We start from the raw sequence: 18,859 nt of genomic DNA, 5'->3' as shown, positions 1-18,859 counted from the left end.
ACCAGCCTGACCAACATGGTGAAACCTCATCTAAAAAAAAAAACAAAAAACAGAAAAAAAGGAAAAACCACGAATTTGTTCCGTTTTCTTCTCCCTACTGCCTCTTTTTGTGAGAAGTTGTCTTAAAACTTACTGAAATTACAAGGCTCCTTAAGAGCTGCCTGAAAAAAAATAATTTTGGCCAGGCGTGGTGACTTACACATGTAATCCCACCACTTTGGGAGGCCTAGACAGGATGATTGCTTTAGCCCAAGAGTTCGAGACTAGCCTGAGCCACATAGTGAGACTCCATCTCTGCTAAAAATCAAAAAAAAATAGCAGGGTGTTGTGCACGCCTGCAATCTCAGATACTCAGAAGATGGAAGGAGGAGGATGGCTTGAGCTCAGGAATTGGAGGCTGCAGTGAGCCGTGATCATGCCACTATCCTCCAGCCCGGGCAACATAGCAAAAGTCTATCTCAAAAAAAAAAAAAGAAAAGAAAAAGTAATAATAATTACAAAAGTTAAAAACCAAAGCCAGGCATAGTGGCACACACCTGTGGTCCCGGCTACTTGGGAGGATGAAGCAAGAGGATGGCTTGAGCCTAGGAGTTGGAGGCTACAGTGAGCCATGATGGTGCCACTGCACTCTAGCCTGGGCAACATAGTGAGGCCCTGTCTCTAAAAAAGCAATTTTTTTAAGTTAAACCGTGTGAGCTCCCACTCCCTGCTGGCTCCCTCTGAAGTGGTTTAAAACATGTAGGAGGCAGATGATCTGCAAATCCTGCACCAGAGATGGGTGTGGTGGTGCACTCCTGTAGTACCAGCTACTTGGGAGACTGAGGCAGGAGGACTGCTTGAGCCCAGGAACTCCAGATCAGCCTGGGCAACATAGCAAGACTCTGTCTCAACAAACAAACAAAATCCCACTCCACTACTGAGTTCTCCAGGGTGGAGGTGGGGGTATAATTAGACTGGCCTCACCGGGTTGTGAGAATTCAGTGAGTTTGCTGAGAAGGGGCCTAGGATGGGCATCCTTGACTGGTGCTATTGTTGGCATCATTGTGCTTCACCCCATGCCTTCTGGGACCCCCATGCCTGAGCCTCGCCTACAACATCCTGGGAGAGGCCTGGAGGGCCTGCCTTGATGCTGAATTTTGAGAAGGTCCCTGAGGGGCAAGAGGGATCTGGAGGCCTTGGAGGGGGATCACAGGCGACTAATTATTAAAGCAGATAAAGATGTTTTAAACAGATAATGAAGTCTTAATATTTTAATCTGTAAAGTCTTTAATCTATGCAGGCTAATGGAAAGCCTGTTGACGCCTAATCATGTCTTAAAATAACCCCACTGGGCATTGCCTTGTGGGGTTGGACAGCTGGTTGGTCCAGCCCCTCAGAAGCTCTCCCCTCCCCTCCCCTCCCCACAGGGTGAAGAGGTCCTCCAGCAGCTGCAGACCCTGGCACCAAAGGGCGTGAATGTCCGCATCGCTGTGAGCAAGCCCAACGGGCCCCAGCCTCAGGCGGACCTGCAGGCCCTTCTGCAGAGCGGTGAGCTGGGGCCCAACTGGGGTTGGGGTGGGCCTGAGGTTACCCAGCCTGGCCCCTGATCACTGCCCCTGCTGGTCACAGGTGCGCAGGTCCGCATGGTAGACATGCAGAAGCTGACCCATGGCGTCCTGCATACCAAGTTCTGGGTGGTGGACCAGACGCACTTCTACCTGGGCAGTGCCAACATGGACTGGCGCTCACTGACCCAGGTCTGCCTGCACCCTGTCTACCTTCCTTCCAGGTCACTCACTGCCCCACAGGACACCCAGCCTCCGACTGCACCCCTTACTCAATCCAGAGTCCTCTCCACCCATTCTCTGCAATGACTTCCTCTCTGCCTCCTTCCAGGCCTCCCTAATCCAAGCTGGGCATGGTGGCTCACACCTGTAGTCCCAACACTTTGGGAGCCCATGGTGGGAGGATCACTTGAGCCCAGGAGTTGGAGACCAGTCTGGGCAACATCTCTTCCAAAAAAAAAAAAAATTGCCAGGTGTGCTCCCTGTGGTCCCAGCTACTTGGGAGGTTGAAGCGGGAGGATCACTTAAGCCCAGGAGTTCGAGGCTACAGTGGGTTGTATTTGTGCCACTGCACTCCAGCCTGAGCAACAGAGTGAGACCCTGTTAAAATGAAAAAGAATAGGCCAGGCTTGGTGGCTCATGCCTGTAATCCCAGCACTTTGGGAGGCCAAGGTGAGTAGACCACCTGAGGTCGGGAGTTTGAGACCAGCCTGACAAACATGGTGAAACCCCATCTCTACTAAAAATTAAAAAAATTAGCCAGACATAGTGGCAGGCGCCACTAATCCCAGCTACTGGGGAGGCTGAGGCAAGAGAATCACTTGAACCCAGAAGGCAGAGGTTGCAGTGAGCCGAGATTGTGCCATTGCACTCCAGCCTGGGTGACAGAGTGAAACACCATCTCAAAAGAAAAGAATAATCCCCAGATGGAGCCCTCTGCTGCCCTCCCCCTACTCCTGGAAGCCTGGAGCTCCCTCTGATTCACGATTGCAGCTACCAGCCCCTCTACGGGGCATTAAGGACCTGCATACCCATTTGACCTTCATTGTACATCTCTGTGTGCCTGCTCAAAGTCCAGCCCCATCCCAGGTAATGTTGGCAACATGGTAGTAGCAGATGGACCTCATGGAACTCCCAGTCCAGTGCAGACTGGCCGGTCACCTGACAGTGACAGCCCAGAGGGGTAAGGGCTGGGGTTGGGGAGACACAGACAGAGGGTCAGGGCCAGGATGGAGGGAACTGAGGGCCGTGGAAGCTCAGAGACCCCAGCCTGGGGTATGGGAGGGTTTCCCAAAGGAGGACTAACTAATCTGATCCCTGAAGGATAGGGAGGAATTAGCCCAAAATAGGCAAGAGAAAACAGCTCGGGCAATCAGGTGAAGATAAGACAGGACATTAACTCACAAATTCATTTCCTCAACAAGTATTTCCCCTAACCCTTAATCTCAGCAATTACGTAGGGAGATGCTACAGATACAGCTGTGACTGAGACATCCCTGGTGCCTGTCCTCCCAACCCAATGGGAAGACCAGTTTGTCACCAGAGAGAATGAGAAGGGAATCCCAAGGGACTATTGAGAGCCCAGAGGAATGCCTGGCACAGGCTGTGTAGTCATGGGAGGCTTCCTGAAGGAGGAAGCATGTCAGCCTAGACCTAAGAACAAGTAGGAGCTAGCTCCATGGAGGGTAGAAGCAGATTGCAGAGGTTCAGGAAACTCTGAACTGATTCGATAACTGATTTTCATCAAAACTTAAGTTGATAATCATTCTAGGGTTTTAGCTATTGGAGCTGGGGTGGAGGGGGCACTGAGGGACAGAGGGATAGACAGAGACAAGGCTGGGGAGTGTCCCTATCCTCTGTGAGCACCAGGCCGCTATCCCTGAGCTCAGCACTGCCTCCCACAGGTCAAGGAGCTGGGCGTGGTCATGTACAACTGCAGCTGCCTGGCTCGTGACCTGACCAAGATCTTTGAGGCCTACTGGTTCCTGGGCCAGGCAGGCAGCTCCATCCCATCAACTTGGCCCCGGCCCTATGACACCCGCTACAACCAAGAGACACCAATGGAGATCTGCCTCAATGGAACCCCTGCTCTGGCCTACCTGGCGGTGAGTCTGGGGCAAGTGGGGCCTGCAGTGTCCCAGCCCCATGCCATCACTCACAGCCTCCACCTGTCACTGTCTGCTGGTGATAGGGAGGGCATATCCTGACCACTAGTCCTCACCCCAGCTCATTCTGCTTGGTCAGGGGTCTGGACTAGTTCCCAACATCCTTAGGCCTCTATTTCAGTTAGAAAATGGGCCAGGCACGGTGGCTCACGCCTGTAATCCCAGCACTTTGGGAGGCCGAGGCAGGTGGATCACGAGGTCAGGAGTTCAAGACCAGCCTGGCCAAGAAGGTGAAACCCCATCTCTGCTCAAAATACAAACAAATTAGCCAGGCATGGTGGTGGGTGCCTGTAATCCCAGCTACTCGGGAGGCTGAGGCAGAGAATCATTTGAATTAGCCACAGGTGGCTCTTTCAATTTAAGTTAATTAAATGCAGTTAACAGTTCAGGCCAGGTAAAGTGGTTTATGCCTGTAATCCCAACACTTTGGGAGGCTGAGGTAAGAGGATCACTTGAGGCCAGGAGTTTGAGACCAGCCTAGACAACATAGCAAGACTCTGTCTTTACAAAAAAAAAAAAAAAATAGCTCGGTGGGGTGGTGCATGTGTGTAGTCCTAGCTACTTGGGAGGCTGAGGCAGGGGGATCACTTGAGCCCAGGAAATCAAGGCACAGTGAGCCATGATCATACCACTGCACTGTAGCCTGGGTGACAGTCTGTCTCAAAAAGAATTTTTTTCAAGCCAGGCATGGTTGTTCATGCCTGTAATCCCAGCACTTTGGGAGGACAAGATGGGAGGAATACTTGAGGCCAGGAGTTCAAGACCAGCCTGGGCAACATAGGGAAACACCATTTCTTTTTTCTTTTTGGTTTTATTATTTATTGTTCTAGACAGGATACCCAAGAACTAGGGAGACACCGTTTTTACAAAAAAATAATATTAATAAAAATTAGCCGTGTGTGGTTGCATGCACCTGTAGTCCCTGGGGATGCTAAGGCAGGAGGATCACTTGAGCCCAGGAGTTTGGAGCTGCAGTGAGCTGATTGTACCATTGGACTCCAGCCTGGGCAACAGGCTGTTGCCCTGTTTCTAAAACAAAGACAAAATTCAGTTCCTCCTGGGGTAGCCACATTTCATACGCTCAGTGGCACCTGTAGCAAGTGGCCGCCACATTGGACATTTCCATCACTATGACAGGCTCTATTGGACCACACTGGCTCTTGCCCATGGTAGATACTAATCACTCTGGACAATTAGCTCTTGATATTTTCACTAGTTGAGGCAGGCAACCCAGGTCTCCCTAGGTCCTCCTGAGCAAGTCACCTATCCAAGCCCAGAGTCACCGTGGAAGGCACGACACTAAAGCGTGGACGCAAGGAGGCACGCCTCACTGGAGTCGTTCACTAGGGGGCCTCCCACAGGGAACCAAGGCTCTCCTCATTACCACTTCCCCTTTTAGAGCCTCCGTTTCCTTGTCTGTTGAGCATTAAGGGAGCTGGGGCGCCAGGCACTGTGGCTTACCCCTGTAATCCTAGCACTTTGGGAGGCCTGGCAGGCAGACCGCTTGAGTTCAGGGGTTGGAGACCAGCCTGGCAAACGTGGTGAAACCCCGTCTCTACCAAAAATTAGCAAGGCATGATGGCAGGCACCTGTAATCCCAGCTACTTAGGAGGCTGAGGCAGGAGAATCACTTGAACCCAGGAGGTGGAGGTTGCGGGGAGCTGAGATTGCACCACTGCATTCCAGCCTGGGTGACAGTGAGATTTGCCTCAAAAAAAAGGGGGGCGGTGGAGCTGGGAAGAGGGCCTAGTGTGGCACCGGGCACACAAGGGCTTCACAGTCAGGGTGGGCTGTGAGCAAATCAGGGAAGAAAATGACAAGGCTGGGCTTTATAGCTCATGCCTATAATCCTAGCACTTTGGGAGGCCGAGGTGGGTGATCAGCTAAGGTTAGAAGTTTGAGACCAGCCTGACCGATATGGTGAAATTCTGTCTCTACTAAAAATGCAAAAATGAGCTGGGCATGGTGGTGGACACCTGTAGTCCCAGCTACTCAGGAGGCTGAGACAGGATAATTGCTTGAACCCGGGAGGCGGAGGTTGCAATGAGCCACGATTGTGCCACTGCACTCCAGCCTGGGCAGCAGAGCAAGACTCTCTCTGTCCCAAAAAAAATGGCGGGGGAGGGAGTGGGGGTAATTAAAGAAAAAGAAGTGACTCAAGCAGAAGTCCTCAAGCCTGAGCATGCCTCAGAATCACCTGAAGGGCTTGTTAAAACCCAGATTCCTGGGCCCCACCCCGGCACTGATGCAGTAGGCCATGAGCAGTGAGGCACAAGAATTTGCATTTCTAACAAGTTCCCAGGTGATGCCGTTGCCGCTGGATCAGGGACCTTACGTTGAGAAGCACTGGGTTAGAGCATAAATTCTGGAACCAGACAGCCTGGGTTTGAATCCTGGCTCCATTTATCTGCTGTGTGACCTTAAGTAAGTCACCTACCCTCTCAGCCTCAGTTCCCTCACCTGTGAAATGGACGTAGTGATTGACCCTCCTCTTCATGAAAGCTGAGGATTCTGTGAGATCCACAGGACCTGGCTTGTGGTGAGCTGTCCATATGAGACGTCCACTGTGACGATGCCCGTGGCAGGGCATGTGTCTTGACTGTCCCCTCACCCTCAGAGTGCGCCCCCACCCCTGTGTCCAAGTGGCCGCACTCCAGACCTGAAGGCTCTACTCAACGTGGTGGACAGTGCCCGGAGTTTCATCTACATCGCAGTCATGAACTACTTGCCCACTCTGGAGTTCTCCCACCCTCGCAGGTACTGCCGGGCGTGGAGATAGGGAGCCACAGCAGGTAGACAGGAGACGGGAGAGGGAGTCATGGGGACCAGAAAGCTGGTGGAGCTCCAAGCAAGGGGCCAGATGGAAGAGAAGCCGCAGGGAGAGACAGTCACCAGGAGGTGATGAAAAGAAGGTATCTGGGCACTAGAGACAAGAGACAGAGGGATTACAGAGGAGACAGGGATGAGGTTTCAGGACAAGGTTTGAGGGAACAGAGAAAAGGATGAGAGGACCAGGCACAGTGGCTCACGCCTGTAATCCCAGCGCTTTGGGGGGCCGAGGTGGGGAGATCACTTGAGGTCAGGAGTTCAAGACCAGCCTGGCTAGCATGGTGAAATCCCGTCTCTCCTAAAAATGTAAAAATTAGCCAGGTGTGATGGCACCTGCCTGTAATCCCAGCTACTTGGGAGGCTGAGGCAGGAGAATTGCTTGAACCTGGGAGGTGGAGGTTGCAGTGAGTTGAGGTCGTGCCACTGCCCTCCAGCGTGGGTGACAGAGCGAGACTCTGTCTCAAAAAAAACAACAAAAAAGAGAAAGATAAGAATATTGGGGATGGGACAAGGATTGGGGACTGGAAGCCTGAGGCAGGGGTGCAGAATGTGGTATTTGGAGAGGTAAGAGGCTGGAAACAGTGAGGGCCTTGGGGGATGGGGGCTAAAGTATTTGGGTTTAGGGTAGCAAGCTTGGGTATTTGTGATCCTGGGATAAGGATAACAACCAGGCCAGGCGAGGTGGCTCATGCCTGTAATCCCAGCACTTTGGGAGGCCAAGGCAGGCAGATCACCTGAGGTCAGGAGTTCGAGACCAACTTGACCAACATGGAGAAACCTGTCTCTACTAAAAATACAAAATTAGCCCAGCTTGATGGTGCCTGTAATCCCAGCTACTGGCGAGGCTGAGGCAGGAGAATCACTGGAACCCGGGAAACGGAGGTTGTGGTGAGCCAAGATTGTGCCATTGCACTCCACCCTGGGCAAAAACAGTGAAAGTCTGCCTAAGAAAAAAAAAAAAAAGATAACCATACCCACTGTAACATCCAGGTGGATGATGGGGTTTGTGGGGCTCAGAGAAGGTATTCTAGGGGCAGTAGGTAAGATGATAGGTCCAGGCATGCCGGCTCACACCTGTAATCCCAACACTTTGAGAGGCTGAGGCAGGAGGATCACTAGGAGTTTGAGACCAGCGTGGGCAACATAGTGAGACCCCATCTCTACAGAAAAATTTAAAGATTACCCCAGTGCAGTGGCACCCGCCTGCAGTCCCAGCTACGCAGGAGACTGAGGCAGGAGGATGAAGCACTTGAGCCCAGGAGTTGGAGGCTGCACTGAGCTATGATCGTGCCACTGCTCCCTCCAGCCTGGGTGACAGAGCAAGAACCTATCTCAAAAAGAAAAGAGGATGACAAGACTGGGTTTTGGGGAGCGGGAATGGGAGCCAGAGCCAGGAAGAGGAAGTCGGGATGTGGGATTTCTGGAGGCAGGAACGGGGTCTGGGAGCCAGAGATGAAGAAGTCCTCCCAGTAGCTAAAGGAGGGCCCAGGCTTGGTTCCCCAAAGCCTGTGGACGCAGCCACCCTCTGCATCCTGCCTTCACCTCCCACACACTGTTCCCAGGTTCTGGCCTGCCATTGACGACGGGCTGCGACGGGCCTCCTATGAGCGTGGTGTCAAGGTGCGCCTGCTCGTCAGCTGCTGGGGACACTCAGACCCATCCATACGGGCCTTCCTGCTCTCCCTGGCTGCCCTGCGTGACAACCATACCCACACTGACATCCAGGTGGTAAGCACTGCCCCAGGCCACCCCTCGGCCCCTGTGTGGGGCAGCCCTGGGGACACAGCCCTCATGGAGGTTGTCTGTCACTCGCCAAGGATGGTCCAGAGTGAGCCCTGTCACAGTGGGGAAACCATGGGTCATGCTGGGAGGAGGAGACACAGGGGTTGGGGCTGGGATGCAGGGGCAGAGAGAGAGGGGTTAGGACCGGGGTACGGGGCACAGGCAGAGGGGTCAGGGCCGGGATGGAGGAAGCTCAGGCAAAGGGGTTGGGGCCAGGATTGGGGGGGCACAGGGAGAAGGGTTGGGACCAGGACTGGGAGAGTGAGCAGGTAGAAGGGTCAGGGCTGAGGTGGGAGGCCCAGGCAGAGGGGTAGGGGCCAGGGTGGGGATGCCCAGAGGAAGCCCCTGCCCTGGTGGGAAGGGCCAAGGAAGATGTTCTGGAAACGGGGGTCCCTGAGACAAGCCCCCAGGAACAAACAGTAGCCGGTCTGCAGGCAGATCTGCCTCCGTGATCCTGGGGCTCCTCCGACTTCCCTTGCCTCTCACTCTCCTTCCCATCCACCCTTCCCCCTCAGAAACTCTTTGTGGTCCCCGCGGATGAGGCCCAGGCCCGAATCCCATATGCCCGCGTCAACCACAACAAGTACATGGTGACCGAACGCGCCACCTACATTGGTGAGTGTGTCCTGAGCACCACGAGGCGCCGAAGAAGTGGGGGCTTCAGACACCAGGCCCGGCCCCTCACGGCGCCCCTCACTCCACCCACTCCTCTCTAGGAACCTCCAACTGGTCGGGCAACTACTTCACGGAGACGGCGGGTACCTCGCTGCTGGTGACGCAGAACGGGAGGGGTGGCCTGCGGAGCCAGCTGGAGGCCGTTTTCCTGAGGGACTGGGACTCCCCTTACAGCCATGACCTTGACACCTCAGCGGACAGCGTGGGCAACGCCTGCCGCCTGCTCTGAGGCCTGGTCCAGCGGACAGGCCGAGGCCTGCTGGGCCCCCACGGACCCAGATGCTCTGGGTCATGGTCCCTGTCCCCGTGCCCCCGCTTCTGTCTGCCCCATTGTGGCTCCTCAGGCTCTCTCCCCTGCTCTCCCACCTCTACCTCTGCCCCCACCGGCCTGACGCTGTGGCCCTGGGAACCAGCAGAGCTGGGGGAGGGATCAGCCCCCAAAGAAGTGGTGGTGCATGCTGGGCCCGGCCCCCCTGGCCTATCCCCACTTTCCAGGGCAAAAAAGGGCCCAAGGTTATAATAAGAAGTAAATAATTTGTCTGTACAGCCAGTGCCCAACTGAGTGGTGTGAGATGGGGTGTAGGGGTAGAGAACAGCTGGCATGGGCCTCTGGTGGGGACATCCTTGTGTGCTGAGCCCTCAGCCTGTCACTGGCATGTGCTGAGCCCTTAGCATGCAGTACGCACGGGCTTATCTGTGCTGAACGCGCAGCAGGCCACCCTGTGGCCTGGCATGGACTTCACACTCATGTAGCCAGCATGGGGCAGCATGTGCTGAACAGAAGCATGTTCCCAGATTGACTGGGAGGGACCAAACCATTGCCACATCCCACCATGGCGGACCTAGCATGGCTGAACACGGGAGCATGCACCTCGTGTGAATTTCAGCCTGCCAAGTGGATTGACACTGAGCATGCCCCAAATGTAGATGAGTGCATGCCAACCCCATAAACACGTAGGAGGGACAGGTCAACAGACAAGGAGACCCCAGCACCTGGCCAGCTTATGAACACATGCTGAGCACACAGCATGTTCTGAGGGTAGATTCCCAGCATGCCAAGCACATAGCATATTTAGGGCATGGGTTAGTCAACCAAGCACAGCGTTTCCCTCCTGGTGTGACAGCAGCCTAGGCTCCAGCCTGAGCCAGTGGTCAAGTGGGCCCAGCATTGCAGTGCAAGTCCCTGCGTACCACTCTGGAGCCCCCATCCCTCCAGAGCCAGTTCAAGCCCCAGGCAGTGAGAGCAGGCTTGAAGCAGGACTGTTGAACACTTCTGTATTGAAATAGACAGAGGCAATAGGGCCGAGGATGGGTGCAGGGCCAGTGGGGTGCAGCCCCCTTCCTGCTGTCCCTCTAGCCAAGGGGCACAGGCCAGACTTCAAAGCCCTGCTGCATTCAGGAGAGGTATGCAGGCACGCACTGCAGGCAGGGGAATGGGAATTTCTGGATAACTATCTTTCTGTAAGAATAATTTGCAGTTCAGGAGATGGCTCTGAGGAGCAGTTCAGGTTGGGAGGGGATGCCAGCCCAGCTAGTGCAGCCCCCAGTGATGGGCAGGGGTGGAATCACCATCAGTGGTGCCCGCTGACATGCTGGAGAAAGCTGGTGGCCCGGTGCGCACCGTGCTGGTAGGAGTGGCGGGGTGGGAGCCCCTGAGCCCGGGGGCCCCTGATGCCCTCCAGGGTCCAGTCTGGCTCACTCAGCCATTCTCCAGGACAGCTGCTGGGGTCGAAGAGCTCAGGGTCTGGCCTCTGTGGGGAAGAGGAGAGAGGGGCATCAGCCAAGCAGCTAATAGTGTGTGAGCATCTGCTGAGCCCCTGTCACCTCCTGATGGAGGTGAGCATGTGCTAGGGTCTTTATTGCCAGTGTTGGGCCTTTATTGCCTCTTTGTAAAAATGATGTAATAACAGCTCACTGCAGCCTCGACCTCCCTGGCTCAAGGGATCCTCCTCCTACCTCAGCCTCCCGAGTAGCTGGGACTACAGGTGCACACCACCAAAAACGGCTAATATTTCTCATTTTTTGATAGAGACGGGATATTGCCCAGGCTTTTTGTCACTTCTTTTTTTTTTCTTTTTTTTGAGACAGAGTCTCGCTCTGTTGCCAGGCACCAGGCTGGAGTGCAGTGGCACAATCTCGGCTCACTGCAACCTCCGCCTCCCGGGTTCAAGCAATTCTCCTGCCTCAGCCACCCAAGTAGCTGGGACTACAGGCTCACGCCACCACACCCAGCTAATTTTTGTATTTTTATTAGAGACGGGGTTTCACCATGTTGGCCAGGATGGTCTCGATCTCTTGACCTGGTGATCCACCCGCCTCGGCCTCCCAAAGTGCTGGGATTACAGGCTTGAGCCACCGCGCCCGGCCCTTTTTTTTTTTTGGAGACAGTTTTGCTCTTGTTGCCCAGGCTGGAGTGCAATGGCACAATCTTGGCTCACTCCAACCTCCGCCTCCCGGGTTCAAACAATTCCGTTGCCTCAGCCTCCCAAGTAGCTGGGATTACAGGCACCTGCCACCATGCCCAGCCTCTTTGTCACTTCTTATAAGTGGATTACGGTACCCTGAGCTTTTGCCACAGCCTGAAGGTAGCCAAGTATGTGCTGAGCCTTATCATATCCTGATGGCATCAAGGTGTGTGCTGAGCCTCCCCACACCGTAATCTTATCTTTGAATGTGGGTGAGTGTGTGCTGAGCCTCCCCACACCCTAATCATATCCTGAACACACCCGGCTCACCTCAGCATCCACGGTCATGTCTTCAATGTTGGGCCCATCTCCACCTCGCTGCAGGATGGCCGGGGACTCAGCAGAGGCCCCAATGTGCTCTCCTTCCTCCCAGCCGTGGCCCCAGCAGGGTTTGTCCTCCTCAGGTGAGACCTGGCTCAGCCGGATGAGATTGCTGAATTTGGAGTCGGACTTGGAGCCCGAGGGTGGCTTGCAGGCCTTGTGGCGGCCTGCCAGGCTGCTGCCATAGAAGGCCAGGATGGGCTCGGGGTCCGAGTTCGGCATGTGGCGGCCAGTGATGGCTGCCTTGAGGGGGGCCAGCACGTTGGAGACCACGTCAGTGCAGGTCTCGCCCCACAGCCCGTGCCCAGCCTCTTGCAGACTCAGGTCATCCAGCTGGTCGATGGCTCTTTGCATAGCTGGTGCCTTCTCCTCTCGGAAGAAGGGCCCGCTGCCGGTCACACTGCCCATGCCTGCAGCCTCCTTCTCCTCCACCAGATGGTAGTAGGGGGTCCCATCTTCTGCAGTGGCCACGACAGGCGTGGGGAGCTTGCCCTCCACCTGCAGTGAGAGGCGGCAGCTTCGTAGCGAGAGCTGGTAGTAGCGGGTGGTCTCATGGGCACTGCGCAGCTGCTGCATGGACACAAAGGGGTGGCGCAGGGCGGCACTGGGGCTAATGCGCTCGTGGGACTCCCAGGTCAGCATGCGCTTGATCAGCTCCACCATGCTCTTGAGGTCGGCGTGTTCTGCCAGCGCCTCCCGGTCGGGGAAGGTCAGCCGACTGGCCACACTGCCACCATTCACCGTCTCAATCTGGTCCAAGGACTTGAGTATGTATTTGCGGCGCTCCAGTGGACGCACCTGGTGGGGCATGGGAAAGGGGGTAGGGTTGACACGTGCAGGTCTCGGGCCCTGGGCACACCCGCTGTGTCACCAACATGTAGCCCTGACTTCCAGGTCTGACCATGATCTGCCTTGGAGCTCTCTGACTGCTGGGAGGGCCACCCTGGATCCCTTACACCTGAGCCCCTCTAATCCAACCCAAAGCTCTCACTGGCCCAAGTTCCATCCCTTGCCCCAGACCTCCAGTCCTCCCTGGCCCCACGGGTGCAGCTCCTCCCAGCAGCTAGCAGAGGGAATATCCAGAATCTCTAGTCCTCCCTGGAATCAAATCCAGGTCCCTGTTATGGCCACAGCTCCACACTTGATCCCAGGCCTCCCGGTGGTCAAACCCAGACCTTTCTTACTCTACTAGTTTGTCACCTCCCAGATATGGCACTGCCATCGACTTTTAGTCTCACCTGTGGTCCCATCCAGACCCTCCTTGCTGTGAAATCAAGCTCAAACTTCTAGTCCCCTCTGCTGTCTAACCCAGGCTCTTGCTGCAGATTTGAGGGGTAAAGCCATAGAGGTAGCTGACTGGCTGCTGCCCCAAACCTCTAGACTCACCTGAGGTCTCACAATGATCCTTTTTTTTTTTTTTGAGTCGGAGTTTCCCTCTTGTAGCCCAGGCTGGAGTACAATGGTGCCATCCGGCTCACTGCAACCTCCACCTCCCAGGTTCAAGTGATTCTCCTGCCTCAGCCTCCCTAGTAGCTAGAATTATAGGCGTCTGCCAACACACCTGGCTAATTTTTGTATTTTTTGTAGAGATGGGGTTTCACCATGTTGGCCAGGCTGGTCTTGAATGCCTGACCTCAAGTGATCCACTCCCCTCAGCCTCCCAAAGTGCTAGGATTGCAGATGTGAGCCATCACGTCCAGCCGGATTCTTTTTTTTTTTTTTTTTTTATTTTTTTTTTTTTTTTTTGAGACGGAGTTGCACTCATGTAGCCCAGGCCAGAGTGCAGTGGTGTGATCTCAGCTCACTGCAACCTCCACCTTCCAAGTTTAAGTGATTCTCCTGCCTCAGCCTCCCATGTGGCTGGGATTACAGATGCCTGCCACCATGCCTGGCTAATTTTTGTATTTTTAGTAGAGACGGGGTTTTACCACGTTGGCCAGGCTGGTCTCAAACTCCTGACCTCAGGTGGTCCACCCACCTTGGCCTCCCAAAGTGCTGGGATTACACAGGGTGAGCCACTGCGCCTGGCCTCAGATCCCTTTTTTTTGAAACAGGGTCTTGCTCTGTCACCCAGGCTGGAGTGTAGTGGTGCAGTCATAGTTCACTGCAGCCGCCGACTTCTGGGTTCAAGTGATCTTCCCACCTAGTTTTCCAAGTAACTTAGGACTACAGGTGTGTGCCACCACACCTTGCTAAAATTAATTTTTTTTTTTAAGGGACAGTTTCTCCATGTTGGTCAGGCTGGTCTCGAACTCCCAACCTCAGGTGATCCTCCCACCTTGGCCTCCCAAAGTGCTGGGATTACAGGTGTGAGCCACCTCGCCCAGCCTTAAAAATTTTTCTAGCGATGCATTCTTGCTATGTCACCGGGGATGGCCTCAAGCGATCCTCCTGCCTTGGCCTCCCAAAGTGCTGGGACCACAGGCTTAAGCCACTGCACTTGGCCTCTCTCGCAATTCTCATAGCCAACCTCAGACCTCATATTTTCTCTGTGGTCTAATCCCTCATGCCACACAAGTTGCTGACGCCAGAGCTGAAGCTGGCAGAGAAGCTACCCGAATCTTCCTGTCACACTTGTGGTATGACCCAGATCCCTCTTGCTACAGCAGCCCCTGCATCTGACTTTCAAACGTCCAATTCTCCCTGCAGTTTCTCCCCCAGATCTATGTTGCAGCAGCAGCCTCCAGCGCTAACCAATCCCACATGTGATCTCACCCAGCTCTTTCTTGCTATGAAAATGCCCTAGGCTAGAGGCCAGGTGCAGTGACTTGTGCCTGTAATCCTAGGTGGGTGGATTACCTGAGGTCAGGAGATCAAGACCATCCTGGCTAACACGGTGAAACCCTGTCTCTACTAAAAATACAAAAAATTAGCCAGGCATGGTGGCATGCGCCTGTAGTCTCAGCTACTCAGGAGACTGAGGCAGGAGAACTGCTTGAACCCGGGAGGTGGAGGTTTCAATGAGCCGAGATCATGCCCCTGCACTACAGCCTGGGCAACAGAGTGTGACTCCGTCTCAAAAAAGAAAGAAAAGAAAATGCCCTAGGCTGACCCTCAAGGTCCAGTCCTCGCTGAAGTTCAGCCCAGAATTTTTTTTTCAATTATTAAAATAATATTTTTTCTTTTTTTCTATTTTCACTCCATTCTTCTGGTCTGATAGATTATTCTTTTTTTCTTTTTGAAACAGGGTCTTGCTTTGTCACCCAGACTCAAGTGCACTGGCATGATCACAGCTCACTGCAGCCTGGACCTCCTAGGCTCAAGGAATTCTCCTGTCTCAGCCCACCACGTACCTGGGACAATAGGCCAATACCACCATGCCCCGCTAATGTTTTTTTCATGTTTTACAAAGAGGAGGTCTCACTGTGTTCCCCGAGCTAGTCTCAACCTCCTGGGCTCAAAGGATCCTCTTACCACAGTCTCCCAAAGTGCTGGGATTACAGGTGTGAGCCACCTCGCCCGACCTAGATATTTTTCTTTATGTAACAGCCCCCACACTGACTGCCCTCACCCAATGTTTCCCTTACCTTCGTCTCGGCCAGGTAGTCAGCCGAGGACTTGAGCTGCCAGGGGTTGGTGGCGTCAGGATGGGGGTTGCACTTGAAGAAGTGGTGGGCCTTGCGGGCGGCGTGCAACAGGTGCGGCTTGGGCAGGCCCTGGGTCTCACAGATGTAGCGCACCTGGTCGTACTCATTGTTGCCTGGGTAGAGGGGCCAGCCCAGGTGCAGCTCAGCCATGACGCAGCCTAGGGACCACATGTCCACCTTCTCGCAGAAGGGCAGCCCCAGAAGAATCTCGGGGGCACGGTAGAAGCGTGACTGGATGTATGGCTCCTTCACGTAGCGCACCTCGCTGAAAATGCTGGCCGAGCCGAAGTCGATCACCTGTTGGGGGTGGGGAAGAGGGCCAGTGTGCAGGTCAAGCTGCAGGGGCAGCCGAGCTGGGTCACCCCTGGCATCTCTCACCTGGCATCTTCCTGCATCTGCCATTGGACTCTGTCCATCTCCCGGTCTATAACTCTTTAGTTGCTTTGTTGGGTTTTTTTTTTTTTGAGACCGAGTCTCACTCTGTCCCCAAGGCTGGAGTGCCGTGGTAGTATCTCAGCTCACTGCTTCCTCCGACTCCTGGGTTCAAGCGATTCTCCTGCCTCAGCCTCCCCAGTACTTGGGATTACAGGCCCACACCACCACATCTAGGTAATTTTTGTATTTTTAGTATAGACGAGGTTTCTCCACATTGGCCAGGCTGGTCTTGAACTCCTGATATCAGGTAATCCGCCCGCCTCAGCCTCTCAAAGTGCTGGGATTATAAGCATGAGTCACTGCACCTGGCTGGCCTCAGTTTCCTTCTCTGAGTTTTTCTGCTTTTCATTCAGCCATCCCTCACTTGTTTTGTTTTGTTTTGTTGTGAGACAGTCTTGCTCTGTCGTCCAGGCTGCAGTGCAGTGGTACGGTCTGGGCTCACACAACCTCTGCCCCCCGGGTTTAAGCGACTCTTCTGCCTCAGCCTGCTGAGTAGCTGGGATCATAGGCACTCACCGCCATGCCTGGCTTATTTTTACACCTTTAGTAGAGACAGAGTTTCACCATGTTGGCCAGGACAGTCTCAAACTCTTGACCTCAACTGATCCACCCACCTCGGCCTCCCAAAGTGCTGGGATTACAGACGTAAGTCACTGCACCCAGCCATCCCTCACCGTTTACTTGCAGAAAGCAGTATCGTGAAATGGTTATTAATTGCGGTTCTGATCCCAAAGTGCCAGGGTTCAATACCCAAGAGGCCGAGTGACCTAGGCACTTAGTCAATGTTTTCGGAATTCATTCATTGTTTCCACAGAGACGGTGGGGGTGATAATGCCAGCCAGGTGCTGTGGATCTGTCCTGTCTGTCCCCTGCTGTGTCTGTGGAAGTCCCTGCTTCCCTGGGTCTCTGTCCTTCCACCTCTTGGGGCAGCGTAATCTGCCTTGTTCTGCCCCTGTGTGTCTCTGTGTCTCTAACAAACATTCAGTTAGCACTGACTCCATGACTGCAGTGCTGGGAGATGTCAGGGACACAGCGATGACCAAGTCAGCCCTGGCCTTGCCCTCGGGGTGCCCCTGGTTCAGACCCATCCAGACACTGTCAAACTTAAAAGCAGACAGAGGACTGGGCATGGTGGTCATACCTGTAATTCTAGCACTTTGGGAGACCAAGGGGGGCAGATTGCTTGAGCTCAGGACTTTGAGACCAGCCTGGACAACATGACGAAATCCTGTCCCTACCAAAAAATACAAAAATTAGCTGAGCATAGTAGTGCATGCCTATAGTCCCAGCTCCTCGGGAGGCTGGGGCAGAAGAATCACTTGAGCCCAGGAGGCAGAGGCTACAGTGAGCCAAGAAAATGCCATGGCACTCCAGCCTGAGTGAAAGAGCCAGACCCTGTCTCAAAAAAAAAAAAAAAAAAAAAAAAACAAAAGGTAGGCCAATTGTGGTGGCTCACGCCTGTAATCCCAGCACTTTGGGAGGCCAAGGCAAGTGGATCACAAGGTCAGGAGTTCAAGACCAGCCTGACCAATATGGTGAAACCCCGTCTCTACTAAAAATATAAAAATTAGCCGGGTGTGGTGGTGGACACCTGTAGTCCCAGCTACTTGGGAGGTCGAGGCAGGAGAATCGCTTGAACCCGGGAGGTGGAGGTTACAGTGAGCCAAGACCACACCATTGTGCTCCAGCCTGGGCAACAAAGCAAGATGCCATCTCCAAAAAAAAAAAAAAAGAAAGAAAGAAAGAAAAGAAAAGCAGACAGAGGGGTCAGCACTGGGGGGCTGTGACAGCACAGAGAAGATGCCTCTATGTGCCCAGTGCAAGGCCAGGCCAAAAGCAGGCATTCAATACATGTTTACTGATAAGCTGAGCATGATGTGTTAGACACATGCTTCCAGGTGCTCGGGCCAACAGGCTTTAGTCCCCCTCTAGTCCTCGCTCCTTCTCTCACCCTTCATATAAGATCCATCAACAAATCCTGTTGTCTCTAGCTCCAAAATCTACCCAGAACCCACCCAGGTCTTCTGCTCCCACTACCCTCACTCCGATCCCGATCACCACGTCTCTTACCTGGACCAGTGCAGTCACCCCTCTGCCTTCCTGCTCCTGCTCAGCCCACCCCCGTCTGCTCCCCCTGTGCAACCAGAGAAACGACGCTTGGGCTTGTTTCTCTGAATCAGATCGTGTCCCCCTCTGCTTAGATTCCTCCTATGGTTCCATCTTCCTCAGAATAAAACCAAAGTCTGTGCTGTAACCAACAAGGCCCTGCACGCCCGACCCCGTCACGTGCTTGGACTCATTTCTTCCCTCTTCACCTCATTCATTCTACTTCAGCCACACAGGCCTCCTCGGTGTTCTTCAAATGCATACAGCGGCACACACCTTGATATGGTTTGGCTCTGCGTCCCCACCCAAACCTCATCTCCAACTGTAATCCCTATGTGTCAAGGGAGGAACCTGGTGGAAGGTGACTGGGTCCTGGGGGTGGTTTCCCCTATGCTGTTCTCCTGATAGTGATTGAGTTCTCATGAGATCTGACGGTTTAAAAGTGGCAGTTTCCGGCTGAACACAGTGGCTCACACCTGTAATCCCAGCACTTTGGGAGGCCGAGGCAGACAGATCACAAGGTCAGGAGTTCGAAACCAGCCTGGACAACAGGGTAAAACCCTGTCTCTACTAAAAAGACAGAAATTAGCTGGGTGTGGTGCCGCATGCCTGTAATCCCAGCTATTCAGGAGGCTGTGGCAGGAGAATTGCTTGAAACCTGGAGGTGGAGGTTATAGTGAACCAAGATCATGCCCCTGCACTCCAGCCTGGGCAACAGAGCAAGACTGTCTGAAAACAAAAAGCCAAAAGTGGCAGCTTCCCTTCCATGCTCTCTCTCCTCCTGCCATGTAAGACATACCTTGCTTCCCCTTCACCTTCTGCCATGACTGTAAGTTTCCTGAGGCCTCCCCAGCCATGAGGAACTGTGAGTCAATTAAACCCCTCTTCTTTCTTTATAAATTACTCAACCTCTGGTAGTGCTTTTTTTTTTTTTTTTTTTTTAAATGGAG

The 18,859-nt window shown here is 53.9% G+C and overlaps 2 protein-coding genes across 2 annotated transcripts in view; one reads left to right on the top strand and one right to left on the bottom strand.

Annotated features, from left to right (window-relative positions):
* Positions 1-1,322: 1,322 nt before the first annotated feature.
* On the top strand, positions 1,323-9,541 carry PLD3 (phospholipase D family member 3; the record flags this gene model as incomplete). The annotated part of the gene is made up of 7 exons (XM_032248752.1): positions 1,323-1,527; positions 1,609-1,736; positions 3,449-3,649; positions 6,327-6,466; positions 8,101-8,266; positions 8,836-8,935; positions 9,037-9,541. Coding segments are annotated over 7 exons (1,128 nt in total), but the record flags the coding sequence as incomplete, so codon positions are not given.
* A 718-nt stretch (positions 9,542-10,259) lies between these two features.
* The window catches only part of HIPK4 (homeodomain interacting protein kinase 4), a 9,864-nt gene continuing 1,264 nt past the window's right edge, over positions 10,260-18,859 (bottom strand). Inside the window, exons 2-4 of the mRNA XM_032248753.1 lie at positions 15,309-15,665; positions 11,731-12,579; positions 10,260-10,746 (exon numbers count right to left, since the gene is read on the bottom strand). Coding sequence (XP_032104644.1) covers positions 10,567-10,746; positions 11,731-12,579; positions 15,309-15,665 — 1,386 coding nt within the window. The 3' untranslated portion in view covers positions 10,260-10,566. The remainder of the gene's footprint in view (positions 10,747-11,730; positions 12,580-15,308; positions 15,666-18,859) is intronic.

Source organism: Sapajus apella, unplaced genomic scaffold (genome assembly GCF_009761245.1).
Source record: "Sapajus apella isolate SASKATOON/1434 unplaced genomic scaffold, GSC_monkey_1.0 scaffold68, whole genome shotgun sequence".
NCBI lineage: Eukaryota > Metazoa > Chordata > Mammalia > Primates > Cebidae > Sapajus > Sapajus apella.
The sequence above is the reverse complement of the archived record's forward strand: the minus strand, read 5'-3'. Positions and strand labels throughout refer to the sequence as shown.